The sequence below is a fragment of the Chiloscyllium plagiosum genome, unplaced genomic scaffold, assembly GCF_037043375.1.
Source record: "Chiloscyllium plagiosum isolate Xiang-an unplaced genomic scaffold, Cpla_swu_hap1 HiC_scaffold_37, whole genome shotgun sequence".
Taxonomy (NCBI): domain Eukaryota; kingdom Metazoa; phylum Chordata; class Chondrichthyes; order Orectolobiformes; family Hemiscylliidae; genus Chiloscyllium; species Chiloscyllium plagiosum.
Window position 1 is genome coordinate 16,381,245 of NW_028270175.1, and position 25,418 is coordinate 16,406,662.

At 44.5% G+C, this 25,418-nt stretch overlaps 1 protein-coding gene across 2 annotated transcripts in view; it reads right to left on the reverse strand.

The window, feature by feature from the left end:
• Positions 1-7,914: 7,914 nt before the first annotated feature.
• LOC122540113 (MORN repeat-containing protein 1-like) overlaps positions 7,915-25,418 on the reverse strand; it is a 202,549-nt gene continuing 185,045 nt past the window's right edge. Inside the window, exons 13-15 of one of the 2 annotated variants that reach the window (XM_087980384.1) lie at positions 22,188-22,264; positions 15,255-15,399; positions 7,915-9,690 (exon numbers count right to left, since the gene is read on the reverse strand). In XM_087980384.1, the coding sequence (XP_087836510.1) occupies positions 9,642-9,690; positions 15,255-15,399; positions 22,188-22,264 (271 nt within the window). In that variant the 3' untranslated portion in view covers positions 7,915-9,641. Of the gene's footprint in view, positions 9,691-14,766; positions 15,400-22,187; positions 22,265-25,418 lie in introns of those variants that run through there. The other variant, XM_087980385.1, reaches the window with a different exon arrangement.

Consider the following 25,418-nt stretch of genomic DNA (forward strand, 5'->3'; position numbering starts at 1 on the left):
GATTCCATTTTCAGCCCTGCCATCATCACAGGTTTTGCCTACTCTCCTCCAACAGCTGATGGTTTCGCTTGACTTTAGCGGTCACTTGTGATAGAGTATCCAGATGTGGTTCTCAGAAGGGCAAAAAAAAGTCAGAACAATCACCAAATCTGACTGAACAGTTGCAGTCATAGTGGGATCTCTGAGTGGGGTGAGGTGGGAACCAAAGGGTGAAGGAGACATGGCGCAGGGGGACAGTTTCAGTTCAAAGTAGGAGGGCGATCATCTCTTGTAAGTGCTGAGACATCTCCAAGGCAACTGCTGTAAATATTAGTCTGGACAAACACTGTAGCACACATCATTCCTGTGGCAACGGCTCATACATTGTAAAAGCACATGATGATCCGAGGCAGCACTTCTTGTAAAGACTGCATTTGCTAGCGGATAAGGTTAAATGCTCCAGGCTCTGCTTTGAGCTGCATATTTGACTGGTAGTAAGCTCCAGTACTGCTGTCAAAACAGACCCTTCGATGTCACGCTGTTTTGACAGTTCAGCTTTGATTACATTTACCAAGTAGTACTGGTGAGTACCGTAATACATAGAAACATAGAATGATTTACAGTTCAGGAGGGCATTCAGCCAATCACGTCCTTGCCAGTTGAGAAAGAGCCAACTTGTCTTATACCACTTTCCAACTTTTGGTTCATTGCCCTTCAGGTTACAGCACCTCGAGTAGATGTCCCAGTGTTTTTTTACTGCAGAGGTTGGTCTATGGGTCAATCACTGAAACCTGGAAAATTTCTTCACAAACAGGGGTGGACTTATACACTGAGTAAAAAAGCGAGTGGTGCCCATATTTATTGTTCCCTATTTGGGATTCTGCTGTGCGTGGGTGTGTCTTAAACTGTCATTCATCTTTACAACAGTGTTTTTATCACCTACTTGGTCCTTTGGCACCCAGTTATAAGGAACTATCAATAAAATAGTCACTTGCAGAGTGAAAATCTGAGGCTTCCTGTTAATTCAGATGTAGCATGTTGTGGCTGTCACCTTGTCTGTCGAGTTTATGCTTTTGGGCTGGGCTGAGGAAATGGGATCATTTTATATGCCAGATTGATTTATACATCGTAATCAACAGTAAATGTGATGATGGTTTCTGCATCTTCCTTCTCAAATCCACTCTTATTCTTGCACTTTTTAAAATATTCACTAGTGGCAGATGTGATTGCTGGGCCAACATTTATTGCCCTTCCCTAGTTGCCCCTTAAACCACTACAGCCCGTGTACTGTACAGAGACCCACAATGCCTTTAGGGAGAGAACTCCAGGATCTTGAGCCAGTGACAGTGAAGGGGTTACTGTAAGCCTGTGCCCAATGGTTATTGGTCTTTTTATTAAAGGGAATACATCCTTCCTACTCACTCTGTTCGTCTAGCTGTCTTTTCGTCCATCCTCGTTACCAAAGGTTGGCCCATGGATTTTCATTGGATTGGTCTATGCTTATGGTCAAAGTCCTGCAGTCGTTGTCATTATCTTCTCCGGGATGGCTGACCAGAAAACTCTCCTGCACTTACCACCCGCCGTCAGGTGTGTTGGAAGGAGTTACAGCTTGGTACTCGTTACAAATGCACATTCCATGGCCAACAACTGTCCTGGCATGGGTTTCAAACCCAGAACATCTGACCCAGAGGTAGGGACACTACCACTGTGTCACAAAACCTATAATTTAACTCTGTGTCAGCTTCTTACAATTTTATAGACCTCAACAAAATATACCCTCATTTCCTCGGTTTCAAAGACAACAACCACATGTATATCCAATCCAGACTCTCAACAAAAATGTTCCATTCCTGACAACAATCCCGCTAAATCTCTTCTGTACCCTCTTTTCTGTGATCACATCCTTCCTCTAGTAACAATAAGTGTTTGTGTGAAAACATTTTTCTAGCTTCCATTGTTTGAACTATAAGAACCATTGTTTAATTGTCACCCTGAATGGAGAGAAGAGTTTTACAAAAGGGAACTGATCCTCAACCCACATCGAGGGCAGAAACTTCATCCTTTTGACTAACTGCCAATTTTATTGAGCTTTTCAGATGGGTTTTACCACGAGACCTGAAGAGATTTCTCACCATTCTGTATCAAACATGCCTCAATAACTATCGACCCTCCTTCTTGTCCAATTCCATCCCCATCTTATCATTTACAATCTCACCACTTACCAGACCAGCATCCCTTGTGCCCAATCCATTTCTGGGCAGCACGGTGGCACAATGGTTAGCACTGCTGCCTCACAGCGCCAGAGACCCGGGTTCAATTCCCGCCTCAGGCGACTCTCTGTGTGGAGTTTGCACATTTTCCCCCCTGTCTGTGTGGGTTTCCTCCGGGTGCTCTGGTTTCCTCCCACAATTCAAAAATGTGCAGGTTTGGTGAATTGACCACGCTAAATTGCCCGTAGTGTTAGGTGAAGGGGTAAATGTAGGGGAATGGGTCTGGGTGGGTTGCGCTTCGGCGGGTCGGTGTGGACTTGTTAGGCCAAAGGGCTGTTTCCACACTGTAAGTAATCTAATCTACTCCTCATGTAGGTTGTTCTGTGCCCAGATTGTTGAAGGCAATCTGGTGTTGCCCCCTCCTCCCCCCATCATTGGCAACATAATGGCATAGCAGCCATATAAGCCACACTGTTCATGGCTGACACCCCTTCACATATACAAACCTTAACCAGCTGGGCCTCTCGGTCACGGTCCTCTTCCCCCAGTGTCCACTGGAGACCTGCATATTGTCATCGTCCAGTAAGGGAACATCACTCAGAGACAGTGAGGAGTGCAGATGCTGGAGAGTCAGAGTTGCTAAAGCGTGGGACTGGAAAAGGCACGGCAGGTCAGGCAGCATCCGAGAATCTGGAGAGTCGATGTGGCAGGACCCTCCTTCAGGACTGGGGAGGGGGAAGGGGGCTGAGAGATAAATAAGGGGGAAGTTGGGGTGGGGCTAGGGGAAAGCTAGGTGGTAGGTGGGTGAAGGTGGGAGGCCCAGCATGGATATCCTTAGGAGAGTGGGAGGTCCACACTCCCCACTAAACCCCTCTACACTCCTGGCATCTTCCCTTGCTGCTGTAAGAGGTACAAAGCTTATGCCCACACCTCTCCCTTCACCTTCGTTCAAGGGGCCAAAGCATCATTTCACATCCAGCAGGAATTTACTTGTACATCTTCGCACCTTGTTTACTGCATCTGTTGCTCTTGATGTGGTCTCCTCTCCATCGGAGAGCCTGAGCACAAACTCGTGGAACGGTTGCGGGAACATCTCTGGTCCATGAGCACCAAACAACCCCACCTTCCTGTGGCCGTCCATTTCAACTCCCCCTCTCACTGCCCCCATGACATCCATTCTGAGCCTGCTCCACCATTTGACCAAGGCCACCCGCAAACTGGAGGAGGAATACCTCATCTTCCGCTTTGGGAGCCTACAACTATACGGCATGAACATTGAATTCACAGGTTTCTAAATCTCCCCTCCCTCCAATCCATTCCAGAACCAACCATCTAACTCAGATCCACCCTCTTGACCTGACCGACCTGTCCATCTTGCTTCCCACCTAACCAGTTCATCCTTCCCACTGACCTATCATTATCACCTCCTCCCTTCCCCTGAAATGTTGACTGTGTAACTGCTGGATGCTGCCTGACCTGCTGTGCCTTTTCCAAGGGAACATCACTGACAGACAAACATTTGACAAGTCCAAAAGTGAGCTTTTATTGACAGACAACAAAATGAAACAAATACAAACCAAGTACTGGCATCTTGAGCTTGACATTCCATGATGGAGATCTGCAGCCCAATCGCCTCTACTACAGCCTGATCACATCCACTGCAGCCTGATCACATCCACTGCAGCCTGACCACATCCACTGCAACCTGATCACATCCACTGCAGCCTGTTCGCATCCAATGGAGCTGGGTGTCAATCAGGCCCTGTAGCACCCAGTGAAGCTAAGCTCTGACATCCAGCTCAAAGTCCTTGTCCCTCTCCACAGATAGTCTCTTCTGTTACCCTGGCTTCTCAGTATCTACCACATCACCTCATTGCCAACTCCAATTGTGCAGGGCACAACCCAACCGGATGGTGCAGCACACTCTTTTTGGTCTATACTGGAGGGCACCACCGCCCTCCTGACTATTGCAAGCTGCTGAACCACATCTTTAACCATCTGTTTCACCACAGCCCTGATCGCAGCACTTACATGCCAGCTAAATCACCAACACATTACATCGAAAAGAATGTGTTTGCTATGCTCTGAGCCCATTTCCAATCCCTGAACCACATTATGTTTCCATTGCATTCAGTAGTGGCCATAGTGATGTTCCCCTTGCCTCACAGGAGACCCTTCAAAGTTTCATAAGTAACAGGGTGTTTTAGCCAGCTTTCTCCTTAGTTTTTGCTATTGCCACAAGCTTCTGCATCACTGAGATGACAATGTTAGTTTAGCTGCACCAATGATATGGTACAACGCACCTTTGACCAACATGAAATGCATCAGCACGCTCACTCTGCAGGCATTTCACGCGCAAAGAAAGGTTTGTAAATGGAATTGAGCTGGAGTTTGCAAATGCATGCTTCATATATTTACCTCCTCAATCTCCAGCAAATATGGAGTCTGTGCTTTTATACATCAAACTGACATCGACTCCAGCCACCCTGGGCATTGTCCCAGTTATTTTCCAGTTGTATTTTGAATCTAGTGAATAGGCAAGTGATGGCTGGGAACATAGCTTGCAGCAGATGCTGTCAGCCCAGGCCTCCATGCGGTCGTCAGGTACCACCTCTCCTGGACCCTCCATGTCTCCTTTTACCTCACTCTACTCCAACAGCCCATTTCCACTCATCCTCTCCAATGTGGAGATACCACATACGAACCTCACCACTAACTGAGCTCCCTGCTTCCTGAGACCTAACGTTACCCTATTCCTCCATGCTCCCTTTGAGCAGGCCACTGACAAATGTCCCCACTTGTAGCCTAACACACTCTCCTGTTGCTATTTTGAACACCCCTTTACACCTTGGGTTTATTCCGTCTCCTTCCTTGTTGACACCTCCTCAAATGCCTCTATTCTCCTTGTCTGCAGCTTCCCAGCTTTAGTGATCTCCCTGCTTTTTCCCCCTGAGGTGGGGGTGTCCAGAACTAGAGGTCAAAGGTTTAGGAGGAGACGGGAAAGATTTAAAATGGACCTAAGGGGCAACCTTTCCGTGCAGAGAGGGATGAGCTGCCAGAGGAAGTGGTCGAGGCTGGTACAATTACAACATTTAAAAGGCATCTGCATGGATACATGAATAGGAAGGGTTTAGAGGGATGTGGGCCAAGTGCTGATACATGGGACTAGATTAAGTTAGGGTATCTGTTCAGCATGGACGAGTTGGACCAAAGGGTCTGTTTCTGGGCTGTACGTCTCTATGAGTCTACACTTACAAACCTCTCTCATACCCTCCTTAACAACTATCAGGCAGACCCCCATCTGTGTTCAGCCCAGACCTTCAACTGACTTTAGCAAGCAGCCCCTGGATATTACAGGTCAGACACCTGACTGAGGTCTTTTCAGTTGATAGCTGCCTTTCCCTTGGATGCTGCCATAAGCCCGTTGCTCCCTCCCTGGATTGCACTTGGATTGAATCTCCTGATGCTGAGCATCGCAAGCTGAGCATTGTCCATGTCCTAACTACTGCATTGGTGCAGACTGTCCTACTGACTGATGGTACTGGCACATTCTGACCAACAGAGGACCTTCCCTTGACTGGACTGAGGACTAGCTCCACCCAGTTTCCAACATGGCCATTTGGTTGAATGAACATGGAGTGTGTTTGCTGCAAGGGCAGCTGGCAGATGCTCTAAGTGTCAGATTGAAAACTTGGTGGGAGGATATTTCTCCCAGTCCCAGCCATGTCCCTAAGAACCAGTAACTTGTCTGCGTGACTGCACAGAAGAGCTCGTTAATACAGCATTACTGAAAACCTCTCACTCTGGCTGAAGTGCAATGTGCTAACAGGCATTGTATGGCACGGCATGGATGCTGTGGGCATATAGATGGCACAAAATGAGTAAGTACTGCAAGCAAGCAAGCAGCCCTGAGATACAACCTGGTCCAATCCATGAACTCGGTGCCTGTGTATAAAGTGCCCCTGTTGCAGTTATCTGTGGCAGCTGCTGGTGCAATGTGTGCCTGTACTTCCTGAGTCTCTTGCACATGTATCTGGTAGGTGCCATGATGGTTGTGAAAGATTGCCAAATATCAGTTGCCAGCATCCATGGGCGAGTAGATGTTTGGCTGGTACCCATGGATTGAGACCTGAGATGCTGTTTGGTGCTGAGCAACATGAAGGCTGGTCACAGCAGTGTACTCTAAGTTCCACATCCAGCTTGTTTGAGGCATTTGATAAGGTAGGAAGCTGAATATTAATAAAGTTGAGTTGTGCCGATAATAAGGCATTTAACACACAATCGCCCCCATTGAGTGGCAACTTGCCTTTGCTTCGTGAGAATCTTAACTCACTGACTCGCTGACTGACAAAAACAGAAAAGAATTGCTCCCGACATCACAATATGCCTCACCAGGGTTCTTACCTGATTTTGCCAGAACTTTCGCCATGGCCCACGTTGCTCAGATCCCAGTAAGATTCTGCCCCTAGAATCAGTTAGCCCAACACAGATTGGAGATTGATTCTGTGACCAGGACCCCATTCAGGAGAAACAGCTACATTCAGGCACTGAGCTAGTGTGGGTGCTCAGGATAGACATTTAAGGTGCGTTCCCATGGCCATGTAAGAGTTAAGAGTGCTCTCCTTGTCTAGCCTGTGACTTGTGTCAGCACAAATGAAGGGAAGATGGGTCAAAGAGATTGCTTTCCTCTCATTGAAACCTCTGGAGAGCAGGAGTAATGATGAGCTCACACACTGATGCACTCATCCGTTTCTGATCCAGTTTGCACAGCAAACATGACACTTGAGATGGGTTTTGTACGTTCTGCAGTGTTGTCACAGACGGGAGACTATTTGAATATTGAATTTCTTTCTCAGCTTTAAAACCAGCACAAGGCACCTATAAACTAATTGCCACCTAGCAGTGTTTCTATCACTTTCAGATGCTGAACATGATACTTGAGGTAAGTATTCTGACATAATCGGAAAGTGATGCTCAGGCTACACTCAAACTCCAACATGTGGTGCTGTCAGTGAGGTCACCTGCTTAAAATTGAAAGTCGAAAAAGTACTGTCATAAATCACTTTGAAAAAAAAATCGAAGGATATTTCTTGCTTTATGGATCTGCCATGATATTACACCTGGGGAGTCAAAGTGTAGTCTCCTGGTTAAGAACCATATTCAGAGATGTAATTCAGCCCCAATTGTGAAGTTACACATTCTGTCCTTATATTTTACTGATCCTAGTAGCCACTGGAGGTTACATACTCGAGGGTAGCTGGGAATGGTGAAGGAGCAGTCCACAATGTGTGTTGTATCTTACAATTCAGACAGTATGACTGTGTCAGTCTGTGGCTTGCTAAGTCTGTGACACCAGACCCCAGATGTTACTGAGAATGAGTGTACTGAATCTTCTGGGCTGGGTGTACCTTCATCACATCTTGATTTGATTCCCATGTCTCAGTCAAATGGTCTACTTATTCTTGCTATTCTTTGTAATGATTTTGATACAACTGATAGCTGACATTTCAGGGACTATCAAGAGTCAATCAGGTGTGGGACTGCAGACACATATGGGTTGAAACTTTATTGCTGGAACAGCGCAGCAGGTCAGGCAGCATCCAGGGAACAGGAGATTCGCGTTTCGGGCACAGGCCCTTCCTGAAGAAGGGCCTGTGCCCGAAACGTCGAATCTCCTGTTCCCTGGATGCTGCCTGACCTGCTGCGCTGTTCCAGCAATAAAGTTTCAACTTTGATCTCCAGCATCTGCAGACCTCACTTTCTCCTCGACACATATGGGCCAGACTGGTCTATTTTGTCAGTTGTTTCAGACCTTTTTCTGTCTTAGACAACTCTCATTTCCTTCATTTCTGCTGCTCTGAATTTCCTCACCAATCTTTGGTGAAAATACACAGAGAGAGAAATCAACATGGAAAGACGTCAGTCAGCCCAACTCGTCCATGTGAGTGTTTAAGTGTTTCTGCTCCATCTAACTTCTCTCTGCAGTGAAAATGGGGACGAGTTGGAGACAATGAAACAATCCTATATCGGACATTACAGGTTACAAGAAATGTCACAGAGATTTCCACATTCTTAAATGCAGCTCTTCTAATGTTCCTTGAATTGGAACACATGAGGTGGTGGATTCTAAATCAAGGGTCATAGCTTTCTGATATTAATGTACTGTTCAGTCCCTGAGAGGTGAGAAGAGGTACATTTGACTGGGGCTCAGTGGGACTGGAAATCCCACAGCAGCAAGTTGTGAAATTCACTAATAAAAATGATCTGAAAAGCTGTTGGTTGGCCCTAAAAACTCAGCTGGTTGAGAGAGAAAGGAGTCTGTATACCACAGCCAGTCTGTGTATCTCTGGACCCACAGTACAAGGTAGATTCTGATCTCAAAATGAAGAAACGAGGCCTTGCCAGCATTACCCATAGGAACACTCCAAGAAGTTTTTAAATAATGTAACATGCATCATATCAGCCAATTACACAGCAGTGCAGCTTGTAAAGACCTTTTCTCCTTTATCATTGTGCTTAATACCAAATTAAGAAAGTATAATTGCAGTTCTCTTTTCCCTTCCTCCTGAAGACATTGAATTCTGTGGGGATCAGTCTTATCTCTACAAATAGCCATTTGTCATGCGTGAGTCTAGACTGTTGTGTGTTAGATGGTTAACCTACTGAGTTGGGTCCTGTTCCTGGTTGATAGATGCTCTTCACAGTCGGGGCACTGGGTGGAGATCACAAAAACGAATTTGAGCTAATTTTCTTTACTTGCTCCTGTCTCTCTCCCACCTCAGTCCATCTGCTGTTGAAATTCTGATCCTTGCTTTTGTCCCATCCAAACTCAACAACTCCTGACTATCCACCCATCTTCCATCTGCCACTACCTTGAGGTTATTCAAAGCTCTGCTGCTCTTGTCTTAACATGGACCAAGTCCCAATCACCCGATTCCTTTGAGCTTGCAGACTTACAACAGCACCTGGCAATTTAAAAATGTTCATCTTTGTTTTCAAGTCACTCCACGATGTCTCCTTGTAGACTGATCCATCTCGTCAGGGTTTGGAGATTTTTGCTCTCCGTCATTTCCTTCATCCCAATCCAGGATCTGTGAAGTTGCGTTTGGCTATTTCATACTGTTAAAGGTTGGATATAAATGCAAGCTGTTGTACTGTTGCTAGTAGCCATGCTGGCACTGAGGTCTATCTTACCCACCATGCTAAACATGTTTGAATAAATTAGCACAGACTGAAGATTGAAGTTGCCCCTTCTGGGTGGCTCAGTGTAGCACCAAGTGATGTATTTCTTATGGGGCTTACCCTCTTCAGAGGAGGCTGCTGCTGGTTACTTGCAGCAGAAGTAACTTAAGTTAGCAGAATGAATGCACGATAAATTATTCATACGACTGCTTTATTTTCTTTTCTCTCACTCCCTCCGATGTTATCTTCCTGTGAGATATGGAGGACTGTCTATGCAGAGTGATCATCCTCGGTCCTGGTGGCATTCTGCTTGCTCTGCCTGGAATGAACAATCCATTGCCTGATGGATTAGGCTGGCTGCCATCCAAACCCACACCAGACTATTCTGAATGTTAGCTGATTAACAGAGCATTCATTGTGCTGAAAGGGCAAACCACAAACCCATCTCACATCTGCAAGAAAATACGAGCCCCAGCTGGCAAGAGTTTCAACAATTACAACTCCACGATGAAGTAAAGATTGTATTTTGCGGTGGGGGCGGCTACAAAGGAAGCCGTGTGCAGTCCCTTTTCTGATTATTTGCTTCATTGGAGAAGGGAGAGGAGGCAGAGGGGGGTTGGTGGGTGGAGCAGGAGGCCGGCCCATCACATGGTCCAAAAAAATAAAGTGGGACTCACGAAAAACTGCTGCCCTCTGCAGCCTAACACATCATTTATCTTTTATTTTAGACTCTGGCGACAGACTGACTCTGAGAAAACCTCTCAGAAAACTGCCCAACTTTACTTGGCCAATGCTCATGTGAATGGTCTGTTGTAGGGCTGCCAACTTCGATTGGATGCATTCCTGCAGCTTTCATCATGGAAACATTGAATCATAGGATGGTAACAGCATAGAAGGAGGCCACTCAGTCCATCATATCCATGTCAGCTCTCTACAAGAGTAACTCAGTTGGTCCCATTCTCTCGTCTTTATCCCATAGTCCAGCAATTTTTTTTCCCTTTTTAGGCAACCATCCAAAGTCAGTTTTGAAAACCACACTTGTATTTTCCTCCACCTGATATTGTGTAATCCAGGTTCTAATCACTTAATGTGTAAAAAATCCCTTTTCTTCATGTATGATTTATTTGACAATCGCTTTAATATGAGTGCCCTCTCACCTCTAACCACTTAGCTTCCACCCCCACATCTCCAATATTTTTATAACCAACTGATTAAAGTATTTCAAAAGAAAATAATAAGAAGACTGCAAAAAACCCTTGTGATATTTCTCTTTGGGGTTATTTACAATATTAACCTGGAGATTAATCTTCAATTCTTGGAGGGTTCAGACCATTCCTGCAGAGATAGGGACCCTAACTTGCCTTTAGGTATAAATCTTTGAGGAGAAAGTGAGGTCTGCAGATGCTGGAGATCAGAGCTGAAAATGTGTTGCTGGAAAAGCGCAGCAGGTCAGGCAGCATCCAGGGAACAGGAGAATCGACGTTTCGGGCATAAGCCCGACGTTTCGGGCATTCCCGAAACGTCGATTCTCCTGTTCCCTGGATGCTGCCTGACCTGCTGCGCTTTTCCAGCAACACATTTTCAGCTTTAGGTATAAATGTCCGGGTATAGACAAACATTTGGGGTAGAGAGACTCTGATTAACCAGAAACTGTCAAAAAGAGGCGTTGAATGAATCCAGGTTTTGAATGATGCCAGGGATATTTGGAATACTGCACCCTTTCCTTGGTGATCCAAAACAAGCTGTTGGGAAGATAGCGTTAGACCTGTCCAACCTTGTACACTCCTCTTGCATGTTCTTGTTTTACTTCCTGCTGAAGGTACTGACTCATCTCTTGTTAGGCAGTTCATAGCAGCCTTTTCAAATCCAGTACTGGTGACTATATTGATTCTGTGACCCCAGATAATGACCGTGTGCAGGAAGTTTGAAGTTAGGAGGAGCATCACAGCCAAATCCAGTCCCATCTTCACCCAACAACCACAGGGAACTGAGGTCATCAGGCAGCAATAAAAAGCATGTTCCTCACTGGCCTGGTTTCACTCTCCCTTTGAAGTATTAATCTTTGGTTTTTGTACTTTTTTAATGTTTGCCTCTGAGTCCTAGGTTCAAGTTCCACTCCAGAACACATAATCATTCTAAGGGTTGACACGCCCAATGCTACAGTGTTGCAGGTGGTGTCTCTCAGATGAAATGTTAAACCTGCACTGTAAGGTGAATGTGAAAGATCAAAAGTGTTCACCTCAGTGGCCTGATCAACCTTTAATTCCCCAATCATCTTCACTTAAAAATTACTTGTTCACTTACCTCACTGTGGATTGCATGACCTTGCTATGCACAAATTGGCTATCTTGTTTCTCTAATGTACTACCAGGACTACACTGCAAAAGTATTTACTTGATTATATCGAGCGTTGAACATCCTAAGATTATGAAAGGCACTGAGTCCAACTGTTGAGACCAGCTGGTTCTGCTTGCTGATTAGGGATGAAACCTGGGCCTTCTTGTCTGTATTGCTTTAGTTTCACAATGGGCCATAACCAGCACATTGAGGAAACATGTGAATGTTCACACTCTTGAGTACAAGCTGGCAGTGTGACATAGATAAATGCTCTCTCTCATATTCCATTACTTGGTGAGCAGCACTAGCAGTCAGATGAAGTTGATACTCAGGGGGAGGTATAGGGTTGCACTCAAGTAGCTCATGTGCACTTCCCAGTGGCTGACTTGAGCAGAAAGTTGGCAAAGACTTGGGGAATGAGGTGTTTTCAAGGGAAGGCAGTTTTTGGATGGAAATATCTAAAGTGTAAACTGCACAGATATCCATATGTCTGAGAGTCTCATGATGCAGAGGCTTCAAATATGAAGGTTTTAAATTAATTTCACCATCTGAAAAAGCAAACTGAGAAGTGGAACCATGATTGTTGGACACAGTAAATAACCTCATCATGGCTGGGGATGGGAGGGGTTTGGTTTCAGGCAACAGCACCAGTGAACTCTGCAAAGAGAAAAGCAACTTTGAATAGTTATTGATGCCAAGCTGCTTTCAAAGACCTTTCAGAACCCAGCTGACATCTGCAGAGGTCTCATCATCCTCCAGGGGACTGAGAAGAAACTGCTTTCTAAGTACAGTAATGATGATGACTGTTTACGAATTCAGATTAATAGTGGTGGCAAGCTTTTGCCTTGTTCTCTCATCTCTTTTGTCAATTAGTCACTCACCCCCTATTATATCACAGATCTCTCTCCCTTTTCCTTTCCTTGAACCTTGTCATTTTGGATGCTGATCCAGCTTCTAACTGTTCACACAATGTCTGTGAGGTCAAATTCTGAGAGGGAAACTGTATCTTCGTGACATCAATTCTTTCCAGAGACAGAATGATATAAAATTTACAGAGATGGTCAGTGCAATGATAGGACTGCATCATCCACAGTGATTCTGTAATACCCCTAACAGTCACAAATATTTCTCAGGGGTAACAGGCTTAAACAATAAGGACAGAGAGTATAGAAAAAGTAATATGGATGTTGGCGATCTGAAATAAAAACAGGTGCTCGAAAACTTCAAGAGGTCTAGGAGCCTTTGTAGAGAGAGAAAAACAGAGTTGAAGTTGAATATGATTCTTCAGAACAGCATTCTGTGTAGATAAGGCTTGTATTATCTTGATTGTAGACAATTAATTGAGGCCATTTAAGATGATTGAAGGATTTGATAAGGTAGGTACTGTTTCCTCTGCTGGGGATGTTCACAAGAGGGTAACATCTTAAAATTAGAATCAGACCACTTGGGGCTGGTGTCAAGAAACACTCTTTCCCAAAGGGAAAATCTGGATCCTTCGACCAAAACATTGTGGAAGCTGGGGGCTAATTGGAGCTTTCAAGATGAAGACTAATAATTTTTTTGTTATGAACAGGTGTTAAACTAAGGATTGAAGATGAAGTCAAGATACAAATGAGTCATGATCTAATTAAATGCTGGGACAGTCTTGATGGATTTCTCCTGTTCATAGTAACCCTCTTCCAATGCCTTTGCCCCAACTTCTAGCAGGTTTCTCCCTGTTGTCTCCAATTCTGCATTTTAGGAGATGATTACAAGCACACTCATTTTTCACAGTCTCTGTCACTGATGTGGTGTGGTAGAGGTGCTAAAGTAGAACTATAGAGATATTTCTTGGAAGTTTCCTCTCCATCTGATGTTTCTGTTTGACAGTTGAGATCTTCGCTCAGGACAGATTAGAGGCTCAATTGATTCTGAATGTTACTTGTGGAAACAGTTTGAACCATGACTCCCAGCACACAGTGCACTGTTCAGATTATCTACAAACCACTGTTTCGTACGTCAAAAAGCCTTTTTTCCAAATGGTTTATACATTTCGAAAAAAGCATAGTTAAATGAACTATCTAGAGAGAATTAATTGACGTATTGAACTAATGATGCAACACTGAAGGTTAACAAAAAACATGACTCTGGGCCAATATCATTGAGTACAGAGGAGCAGGAAGGGTCTGGTGGGGGAACAGATGGAGGAGTAGTCATGGTTACGATGTTGGGAGGTGGGGGAGCAGAGTTGCTGTCAATCAAGAAGCAGAGACGTAAGGGTCAACTGAAGATTGCAGCAGACAGAAAGTGGAGAGGCAACAGGTATGATAAATAAAGCAGGTCATTTGCTAGCTAAAAGACTACAAGCATTACAGCACTATAAGGATGATTTGGGGATAGAGACACAGAAAAAAATCAAAATGAGAGAGAAATCGAAATATCAGAGGCAGAAAGAAAGACATTCACTTAGAAAGGAGTGATCCAGACCCTATCAAAAGTGGCTGCCAACACAGATCTTTAACAGAAAGATAGCTGCACTGTGGTGAAATTTAAAATTCCCCTTAACTTTTTTTCCACTTCATACAACCAAACAGAAGTGGAGGCCATTTGGGCCATCGTGCCTGTGCTAACCTGGTGACTCCATATTCTTTTTCCATAGCCTTGCACTTCTCAGTAAAAAGGAAGGATTACAGTTTGGAGGTCAACCTGGTACCATATCTGAGTAATGATTTAAATGGCAGGGTAATTAACTGTGGGCAGTGAGGCAGATGATAGCTTCACTATAACTAGTCCAGCTGAAATCTGCTAACCCAGCATAAGCTAAGGAATGATCTTGCTGAATGTGGCACATTTACACACTGACAAAAACATTGGGAAAGCTGTAATTTGGATGGGCAAGCAAGTCACTTTGGTATAGTATTTAAGTTGTTTTCAGAAAATATTTGCTGCCCTAACTTCCTTCAGATCTGACCATCCTGTTCAGCTTCATAAACATGAATCTCTCAATGAGATATAAAGACTTTCCTTCCACCAGCTGCATCTGAAACTTAGAGACCCTTGCAGTTTTAAAGGAAGTGAAAACATTCAAACACATGGTTTATTAAATAGAGACCTTAAAAAATATTTATACCTTAATGAACTGAAGTAAACAGAATACAAAAAACAACCACTCTCTTCTGGTGCAAATCTTTTCTGAAATGACACCTCCGCTTACAGCAGGGACTTTTTTTTCTGTGCACTTGATGGTCTCATTTATAGAGCAGACTATTCTGGGACTGGGTGTTTACTGTGGTTTAGCATATTCCCTTTCACTTCTCAGAAATGGACTCAACTCTGACCCAGACTAATGGGATGAGAGTCTGCACTCTTTTCTGGCTATGAACGTGTGACATGAAATAGTGTTTCAAGCTGTCACCCCAAGTGATGGTATCAAGGGAGGAGTGGAGAAAGGAAAGATCAAAGAAGGGGGTTATGTCTGGCAGATCAAAGGGGTGTAGAGCAAAAATAATACACGAAAGCTATTGCTCAAACTTCGTCAGATGTAATGTTCTTCAGGAATTTCATTACTTGTTGGACACCTTCTGGTGCTCCTTCCTGCTGCTCTTTTTGCTTGCTTTGTGTGGTTTCACCTTCAGGAGAATGAAAGCTGGAGGGAGAGTGCGATCCAGGAAAGGTGGTGTTGTCACGTCCTTCACCATAATAACATAATCACCTGAAATTGGAAGAATATCATTTTTAAATTTTCTAATTTTAATATCTTTAAGTTGAAAGTTTAACTTGCCCATCCCCTAAAGGCTGGTACACAAATCGAATACATAGTTCCAAGGTCAATGACAATGTGCCCTGTACTACATTCAAGTGTGTGGCCTTTTTGTGTGAGTCTTACAGGGGAATCTCATGTGTTTTCACACAACTAAATGTAAATGTGGCAAACTACTCAATGGTGGGTGTCTTTCTGGGAGAGTCTGGAGCTGTCCTTGGCTGATGACAACTCTACACTCCTTCAATTCAGGCCTCATGAGCATTCCTGATTTTCATTGCTCTTCAACTGACAGCCATTCCTGCAGCTGTCCAGGCCCCTCTTCAAACCCGTTGTTTCTTTCCCATTCTCTCCTTTAACATGCTCATTAAAAACTGCCTCATGAACTAAGCGTTAGGTTCCTGGGCTAATATCTCCCTATGTGACTCGATATCAACTTCTGTCTGAAAAGGCTGCTGTGAAACACCTTGGATTGGTCTGCTTTGTTAAAGGTGCTACAAAAGTACAAGTTGTTGTTGTAGATGGAATCTCTGTTTAAGAATCAGGAGCAAGAATAATGACTGCCTTTCTTTCTGCATTAGCCTCATAGAGATGTACAGCATGGAAAGAGACCCTTCAGTCCAACTCGTCCGTGCTGACCAGATATCCTAAATTAATCCAGTCCCATATGGCCTATATTCCTCTAGGCCTATAGGCATTTGGCCTATATTCCTCTAAACCCTTTTATTCATATACCCATCAAGATATCCTTTAAATGTTGTAATTGTACCAGCCTCCAACACTTCCTGTAGCAGCTCATTCTACACATGCACCACCCTCTGCATGAAAAAGTTGCCCCTTAGGTGCCTTTCATATCTTTTCCCTATCACCTTAAATCTATGACCTCTAGTTTTGGACTCCCCACCCTGGAGAAAAGACCTTAATTATTCACCTTATCCATGCCCCTCATGATTTTATAAACCTCTACAAGGTCACCCTTAGCTTCTGGTGCTCCAGGGAAAACAGCCCCAGCCTGTTCAGCCTCTCACTATAGTTCAAACCTTCCAGCCCTGGCAACATCCTTGTAAATCTTTTCTGAACTCTTTCAAGTTTCACAACATCTTTCCTATAGCAGAGAAACAAGAATTACACACAGTATTCCAAACGTGGCCTAACCAATGCCCTGTACAGCTGCAACATGTCCTCAATACACTGACTAATAAAGACAAGCATACCAAATACCTTCTTCATTACTCTATCTACCTGTGACTCCATTTTCAAGGAATTATGAACCTGCACTCCAAGGTCTCTTTGTTCAACAACACTCCTCAGGACTTTACCACTAAGTGTATAAGTCCTGCCCTGATTTGCCTTTCCAAAATGTAGCACCTCACATTTATTTAAATGAAACTCCATCTGCCACTGCTTGGCCCATCAGCCCATCTGATCAAGGTCCCATTGTACTCTGAGGTAACCTTCTCCACTGTTGACTACACCACCAATTTTGATGTCATCTGCAAATCTACTAACCTCCGATATTCACATCCAAATCATTTATATAAACGACAAACAGCCTTGGCAAAAGGAGGTAATTGTTGCAACCATACTGCAACAGTTTGTTCCAGAAAACTCTGCAAAGATCAGTGATAAAAACACGGATCCAGACCTGAGAGAATACTTTAACACAGGCCACCCCTTCCTTCAATTTTGGCTTCTATCCCTCTTAGGATGTAACAGAATCATATAATTTGGAACTTTAGCACAAGGAGTTTATTCATCTTGTGACAGACGCACTTTGCTGGCAGTTGGATGATAGGTGTGCTACCTAATGAGAATATTACTTCATCCAAACCAGAGAAGTCTCACATCATTCTGCAGTGTGTGATGAAATAGTTAGCATGACATGATACCCCTGGGCTGAGGAGAAAAATGAACCAGCATACTCCTCCTAATCTCTCCAGTATCCTGGTTAGGAAGTTGGTATTGATGTTTGAGTAAGGTCAATAGTATGCTCACTTGTGATGACAAACAAAAGGAAAAAGTTCAAAATCACACAACACCAGGTTATAGTCCAATGGGTTTATTTGGAAGCACTAGCTTTCGGAGCCCTGCTTTTCTGTCAGATGTAGTGGTCCGAAAGGTAGTACTGGTACGCAATCCTTTATCTGAAATCCTTGGGGCCAGTTGTTTGTTGGAATTTTTTTGATTTCATAATTAATGACATTTTCACTGTGAAATAAAAAACCCTTACCTAACAGCAGATGCACGTGTGAATAGCACGAGCGCTGAGACACAATTGACACCTGCCAGTGCTGGGCCATGCTGCCATGTCACATCTGAGTGACATGGTTCGAGTGGGTGTGGAGTTGGGTCACCTGTTTGCACGCCAAAATGACGCTTCAGACTCCACGAAAAAAAATTCAGATTTCTGAGCTTTTCGGATTTCGGACAAAGGATTGTGTACCTGTACTTTCAAATATAACATGGTATTATGTGATTTTTAACTTTGTCCACCTCAGTCCAACATTGACACTTCCACATCGATAGGAAAAGGAAGAGGCCATTTGATCTGCTCTGCCACTTAACTGGACCTGTACCTCTTCTATTTTTCTATCTAGAAACACAGAAACTTCATATTACAGAAGATGACCATTCGGCCCAATATACCTGTGCTGGCATGTCTCTTGGTTCTCTCAGTTACCCAAAATCTCCCACTCTCACAGGTCTACTTAAGGAATGGGAAATGGGATTGGTTAATGGAGGTCTGCTGGCATCTGTGGAACTGTACCCAGCAAGAATTGACACTCTCTGGGGGTGGGGGGGAGGTTTCCAAATTAAGCATAATATTATTCTTCCAAAGAATGAGACAAGTCACAGTGTGTGTGCTGCAATGTACAGTAAAAATATTTATACAGCTGAGCCGAAAACCTCTACAAAAGGTTGTTTTATCTTGTCTTGAAGATGTAGTTTAGAAAAAGGGGGAAATAAAGCCTACACAAAATAGCATTCCGAGTACAAAGAAAGAATAAAAGCAAAATAATGCAAAGGCTGGAAATCCGAAATCAAAACAGCAAGTGTCGGAGAAACTCAGCAGGTCTGGCAGCATCTGTGGAGAGAGAAAGAGTTAATGTTTCAGGTCTGATAATGACTCTTCAAAAAAGAGAAGCCTGTGTTTACATAGCATCATTCAAACTTCAGAAGATCAGAAAGTGCTTTACAAACTTGATTAGTTTCAAATGTAAAAGTCACTGTAGTTTTACAGATCATAGGACTGTTCTCTTGTTAAACAGAGATAACTAGTGGTGGTTTAAACTGAGGGTCACCATACCTCAGGTGAGGGGACAAGTTACAAAAGAGAGCCCTTCATGGTAACCTCAGCTATTGTGGGAATTGAACCTATGCTATGGGCATCACTCTGTATTGCAAATTAGCTGTCCAGCCAACTGAGCTAACGGACTCCCTTTTTAAAATGTAGTTACTGCATTAATATTGGAAATGCATCTATCAATTTTCATACAGTAAAATCTCCAAAACAGCAAAGTGATAATGACCAGACACAATAATATGTTTTTAGTGATGTTGGTGAAGAGGTAAATATTGGGGAACTTTCTCCCTGTGTCTGCGTGGGTTTCCTCCGGGTGCTCAGGTTTCCTCCCACAGTCCAAAGATGTGCAGGTTAGGTGAACTGGTCATGCTAAATTGTCTGTAGTGTTTGGTGCATTAGTTGAAACTTTATTGCTGGAACAGCACAGCAGGTCAGGCAGCATCCAGGGAACAGGAGATTCAACGTTTCGGGCACAGGCCCTTCTCCTGTTCCCTGGATGCTGCCTGACCTGCTGTGCTGTTCCAGCAATAAAGTTTCAACTTTGATCTCCAGCATCTGCAGACCTCACTTTCTCCTTTGGTGCATTAGTCAGGGGTAAATGTAGGGGAATGGGTCTGGGTGGGTTGTTCTTCGGAAGGTCGGTGTGGACTTGTTGGGCTGAAGGGCCTGTTTCCACACTGTAGGGAATCTATCAAATCTAATCTAGGGGAATGGATAGGAAAATGGGTGTGCACAACTCCACTGCTCTTCTCTTATGTAGTAACGTGGGATCTTGGGATGTCCGGTTGAAAGGGCAAACAGGACCCTTTGCTTACCATCTGATCTGAAAGATGACACCTTTGACTGTGAAGCACTCCCTCAGTGCTGCACTGGGAGTGTCAGCCTTGGCTCTGGCTCAAATCTCTGGTGTGAAACTTGAATCCACAACATTCTGACTCAGTGTGAAGAGAGTGCTACTTACTGAAGCAAGGCTGACATTTTGGTCAGAACCACATGAAAGATAATTTCTCTCTGACAGACCTGTGAGCTGTGGGTTGTGTTTTCAGAAGTGCTGATGTATAGCCAGTGATTAAAGCCTTGTTTCACACTGAGCACTCACTCCCAGCATTCGCTATACTTGAGTTTATAATCTGACACTTAGTATTGAGACCGACATTAGTCACTATGCAACAGGTGGGCTGAAGTATTTTTAAAAAATAGACATTATTTAATAACCTTAACCACAGGCGATATCTATTACGATAACAAAGAACAAGTGCAGAGAATCAGGGCTTGTGATGCTGACATGCTCTGACTCAACTAATGTAGAATTAGCTGTCCAACGTGATTTCCTTCACTGTTTTGTGCTGTCAGCCCAGGCAACTTTTTAAAATGCTAGAAACACTAATCACACTTAATGCCAGTTCAGCGTGTGCCAAGTGTGTTGGTTTATCAGCATCATGTTCACTGTACCAACTCAGTTGAAAGCCACAAAATGAACAGTGTCCTATAATACAACAGTGAAAGAAGGAAGTAGTATTTCCCCAGAACCTTTCATGACCTCAGGATATCTCAGGGTGTTTCACAGCCAGTTAAATACTCTTAAGGTGTGGCCACTGTTGGAACATAGGAAGCACGATTCCCACAAACAGTAATGAGATAATGACCAGATAATCTTTCTCTTTAGTGATGCTGATTGAGGGATGTCCTGGGGTTGTGAAAGGTGCCGTATAGATGGGAGTTTCCTTATAACACATGTAAAAGCAATGGTTAGGCAACAGCAATGCTGCCTCACAGCATCAAGGACCCTGGTTTGATTCCAACCTCGGGCGACTGTCTATTGGGAGTTTGCACATTCTCCAATGTCTGCCTGGGTTTCCTCCCACAGACCAAAGATGTGCAGGTCAGGTAAGTTGCTGAAAATTGTCCTGCCATGCCCAGGGATGTGTAAGCCAGGTGGACTAGCCATAGTTAATGTGGAGTTACAAAAAAAGGGCAGCGAGTGGTTCTACGTGGAATGCTCTTTGGAGATCCGACACTCCGACTGGTCTCTATTGTGTAGGGTCTCTATGATTCTATGAAGAGAAAAGCACCTTCCCTCTCTTTGCCGTCACTATATATCACCTGGATTTGCAGATTCTACCCATCCTTGGTATTATGAAGGATGGGCCTGGCCCCATTGCCATGGAATGCTCCAGGTAGTTGGACCTTTCTGTATCACCTGAGCCTCTTGAAAAAAATTTGTAAAGGAAAGCACCCTTGACCACAAGCCCATCAGGAAGTGGTCAGTGCGTAGCATCCTCGAGACCCTTCAGGAAAAGGAAAGGGTGGACCTGTCAGGTGGTTCCCTGGGCAGACTGTCAAAGTCATTTGGCAGCATGTGTCATCCAACAAGTACTAAGATGTAGCTTGGCTGGTGGTGAGAAGGGACCTGTGAGATCCTTCATGTACACCCGAGCCTTCTGTTCCATTGCATACTGCCCACAAAATAGCTTTGGCGGAGTGAAGAGACTGTCAGACATCCCCTCTGGAATATGCCTTTGCCAAGGAGGCCTGGAGAGAGATGCAGTGGTTTTTGTCGAAGTTCATCCAGAGCAGTTCCGTGATGCAGGACTCTGTGTTCTTCGGTATGTTCCCCAGATGCACACCGAGACAAACTGCACCTGGAAGGCCATCAGCTCAGTGAAAGATGTCCTGTTGGCCTTCCAGTGCAAAGAGTTGACCTCAACTGAGAGTTGCAGACTGGCACATTCCAAAGCCCAGGACTACATGCTGAGGGACACAGTAAGGCTTGGGGCAACTGTTACCAAGGTGCAGTGAGGAAAGACCACTGTCTGAGGTCTGTCTGCCAAAATACAAGGATCTGTTCAGTTTTCAGACCCTCCTTTTGCCTCGATGTATGTAAATAGTGCCCGAGACAACTGGAAAATGTCTTTGGTATTTTTGCAATTGCAGGGATTGTCAAATTCCAATGATTGTACTTTATAGCAAAAGCTGTACAGAACTGCTGCACATAAAGATATTACCTTGATTTGAACTTCATTTGGGTCTTTATTTTGTTGCAAATGTCAGAACAAATGGGGCTGTTCCTGCTCAGGGTGGGACAACTGAGATATTGATCTCATTTTGAGGCTAATCTCAGTCATTACTTGTGCTGCAGGATTTTGTGGCTGTTGTCTGCCAAGCAAGTCTTAAACAGGCTGAACCTCCTCTCTTTGAGAGAAAGTGAGGGCTGCAGATGCTGGAGATCAGAGCTGAAAATGTGTTGCTGGAAAAGCGCAGCAAGTCAGGCAGCATCCAAGGAACAGGAGAATCGACGTTTCGGGCATAAGCCCTTCTTCAGGATTCCTGAAGAAGGGCTTATGCCCGAAACGTCGATTCTCCTGTTCCTTGGATGCTGCCTGACCTGCTGCGCTTTTCCAGCAGCACATTTTCAGCTCTGAACCTCCTCTCTTACCTGGTTTCACAATCTGTGGATCTGTGACATTCTGCTTCTTCTTTGATTTCCCGCTCAATTTGATACTGACTTCAGATCTGTAAAGAAAAACAGGAGATGAGTGAAATACTAGCACAATGCCTTTTGCTTTTTGCTCCCATCAGTATATTGTGTTATTGTCTTTCAATCTGCTCCTGAAGGTGCAAACATTCATCTGGGCTCAAGATCTGATAGATTTCTGGCACATCTTGATCAATTGACTGTTTTCCATGCTTGGGCAATCTACTTGACTGCGAATGATCAGGAGAGGGAGGGAAGGCTAATGGTATCCTAAAGTTCAATTCATAGCGAGTCAGCTGTCATTCAGGTGACCACAGATGTTCCATAGGACAAAACAAGTGAGGACAACCATCCAGCCCATCTGAGTGCATCCAGATAGAATGGCTCGAATGCTTCTCAGTTGTAGCATCCACTTTGTTCCTAATTGGTGACAGGGTCTCTATGTGCATCCGCCGCCATTTCCGCCACCTCCAAACGGACCCCACCACCAAGGATATATTTCCCTCCCCTCCTCTATCAGCATTCCGTAAAGACCACTCCCTCCGTGACTCCCTCGTCAGATCCACACCCCCCACCAACCCAACCTCCACTCCCGGCACCTTCCCCTGCAACCGCAGGAGGTGCAAGACTTGCGCCCACACCTCCCCCCTCACCTCCCTCCAAGGCCCCAAAGGAAACTTCCATATCCGCCACAGATTCACCTGTACCTCCACACATATCATCTATTGCATCCTTTGCACCCGATGTGGCCTCCTCTATATTGGGGAGACGGGCCGCCTACTTGCGGAGCGTTTCAGGGAACACCTCTGGGACACCCGGACCAACCAACCCAACCACCCTGTAGCTCAACATTTCAACTCCCCCTCCCACTCCACCAAGGACATGCAGGTCTTTGGACTCCTCCATCGTCAGACCACAGCGAAACGACGGTTGGAGGAAGAACGCCTCATCTTCCGGCTAGGAACCCTCCAACCACAAGGGATGAACTCGGATTTCACCAGTTTCCTCATTTCCCCTCCCCCCATCCTGTCTCAGTCAAATCCATCAAATTCAGCACCGCCTTCCTAACCTGCAATCTTCTTCCCGACCTCTCCGCCCCCACCCCAGTCTGACCTATCACCCTCACCTTGACCTCTTTCCACCTATCACATTTCCGACGCCCCTCCCCCAAGTCCCTCCTCCCTATCTTTTATCTTAGCCTGCTGGACCAACTTTCCTCATTCCTGAAGAAGGGCTAATGCCCGAAACGTCGATTCTCCTGTTCCCTAGATGCTGCCTGACCTGCTGCGCTTTTCCAGCAACACATTTCCATCTCTGATCTCCAGCATCTGCAGACCTCACTTTCTCCTCTCTATGTGCAGGCCTACATCATACACTGAGACCTGACCAGAGTCACTCGTTGATGGAGATTACTTAATGGGGTCTGAATTTTAAAAATAAGTAGTTTAACTTGTGTGGAACTAAGTAGACAAATGTTTTCAGAATCCCATTCTTCGGTGACCGCATTGGAGAGGCTGAGAGTAATGTGAACATCACATGGCATGTTGCTCTCTGAAAGATAATAGTTATATAGCTAGAGATATGTATAGAGAAGCCAATTGGTTTAATGTATTAAACAGAGAACCATCAATATGTGCACAGTAATATTTGCAGTGAGTTACAAGATGAAAATTCAATTGCAATCCAATTGCAGTTCAATCCAATGATGCCATGAGTATGGAAAATAAATTTGGTTTGGTTAAGAGGAGGGAGTGTTTCAGACTCATTGCTGGGCAGTCAGTAATCTTTACAGTAAATAGTTAACATAATTTCTTACATTTAAAATGAATCATGTCTAATTCTCCTCCTCCTGCATATATTGAAATGGATTTTTTGAACATAATTTGAGCAGTTTACTAGTTGATCAGGAAACTGGGGCTCATAACTCTTGCCAGGGTGTGATTCCACTGGCAGAAGCAGCTCTCCTGCAAGTTAGCCAATTTATTCATGAGCTGGAAGATTATCTGGCTGTTGTGGTATCACAGCCAAACAAGCAGCTGCTATTACTTGGACTTGGGATGGAATGCATTCACAAACTGTCTCCAATCTGTTTACAAATAATTAAACAGAGGTTCAGCGTTTCAGATGCCTTTTTCTGCCATTAAGTGGCTGATCCAGGAAAACTGGAAATTATGTCTTTACATATACACTAAAATTCATGAGACATAGAATGGTAACAATAGCAGAGAGATGGATAATTTACCCTCCGTGAGTAATTTTGCCAAATGGTTTGGTTCGGGTTGAGTGGAATGTTAACATGTAAAAATCTCAAACCCAAGCCCAACCTGTCTCTCAGTATCCCTTTTACTTTTAATGGATGTGGGATGAGATGGGATGTGGCCTGATCAAGGAAGATGGATTGGTTATTAAATATTTTAATAACTCAGGTTTAATCTTGCTTCCAGCTTTAGTACTGACTGGCTGGGTTTCTTAGATATCAGGAAATCCAGCACCAAAAGAGAAGCCCACTACACTGAGCAGTTAAGTGCTTTCTCAGGCCTGACCCTGGGCCAGAAGGGGCAGAAATGATTTCCATTAGCAGGCTATGTTTATCTGATTCCTACATGGACTTAAACCTCAAATGCGGGATGGTATTGATCTCACCCACCCCGACTCCCAATGAACTTCCACTTCAAGTCACTCTGAATCCCAGCAGTCATCCATCAACCTTCTGGACAATCCACTTCTGCCATCTCTGAGGATTCTGGCTTGTGGTAATATCTGGAGAGTTTCCTGCCCAAAAGGGAATCAAAGTTGACAAGCAGGAGGCTGGGAGAACACACCCAGCCAGGCAAAATCAGGAGGTGGAGAAGTCAACGTTTCAGGTGTAGCCCTTCTTCAGGACTGGGGGTGGGTGTAAGGAGAGCTGCAGATTTAGGAGGTGGGTGGATAGGGTGGTGAGGTAGTGATAGGTAGGGGTATGACCTGGTTGGTCGATGGGAGGAATGAATCCATTGGTGGCTAGAAGGAAGGGTCAATGAGTGGAATGGAAGGGAGGGGGAGGGCATGGGATTTCTTGGTCAACCTTGGATTCCAGCACCTGCAGTTTTTTTGTCTCTAACCAAAAGGGAGTCAAGCCTGTCAAACATGTTGACTTCCAAGTTGGAAAGTGGTTTAAAAATGCATGAATTGTAGAGAAAGCCAAACTTCAGG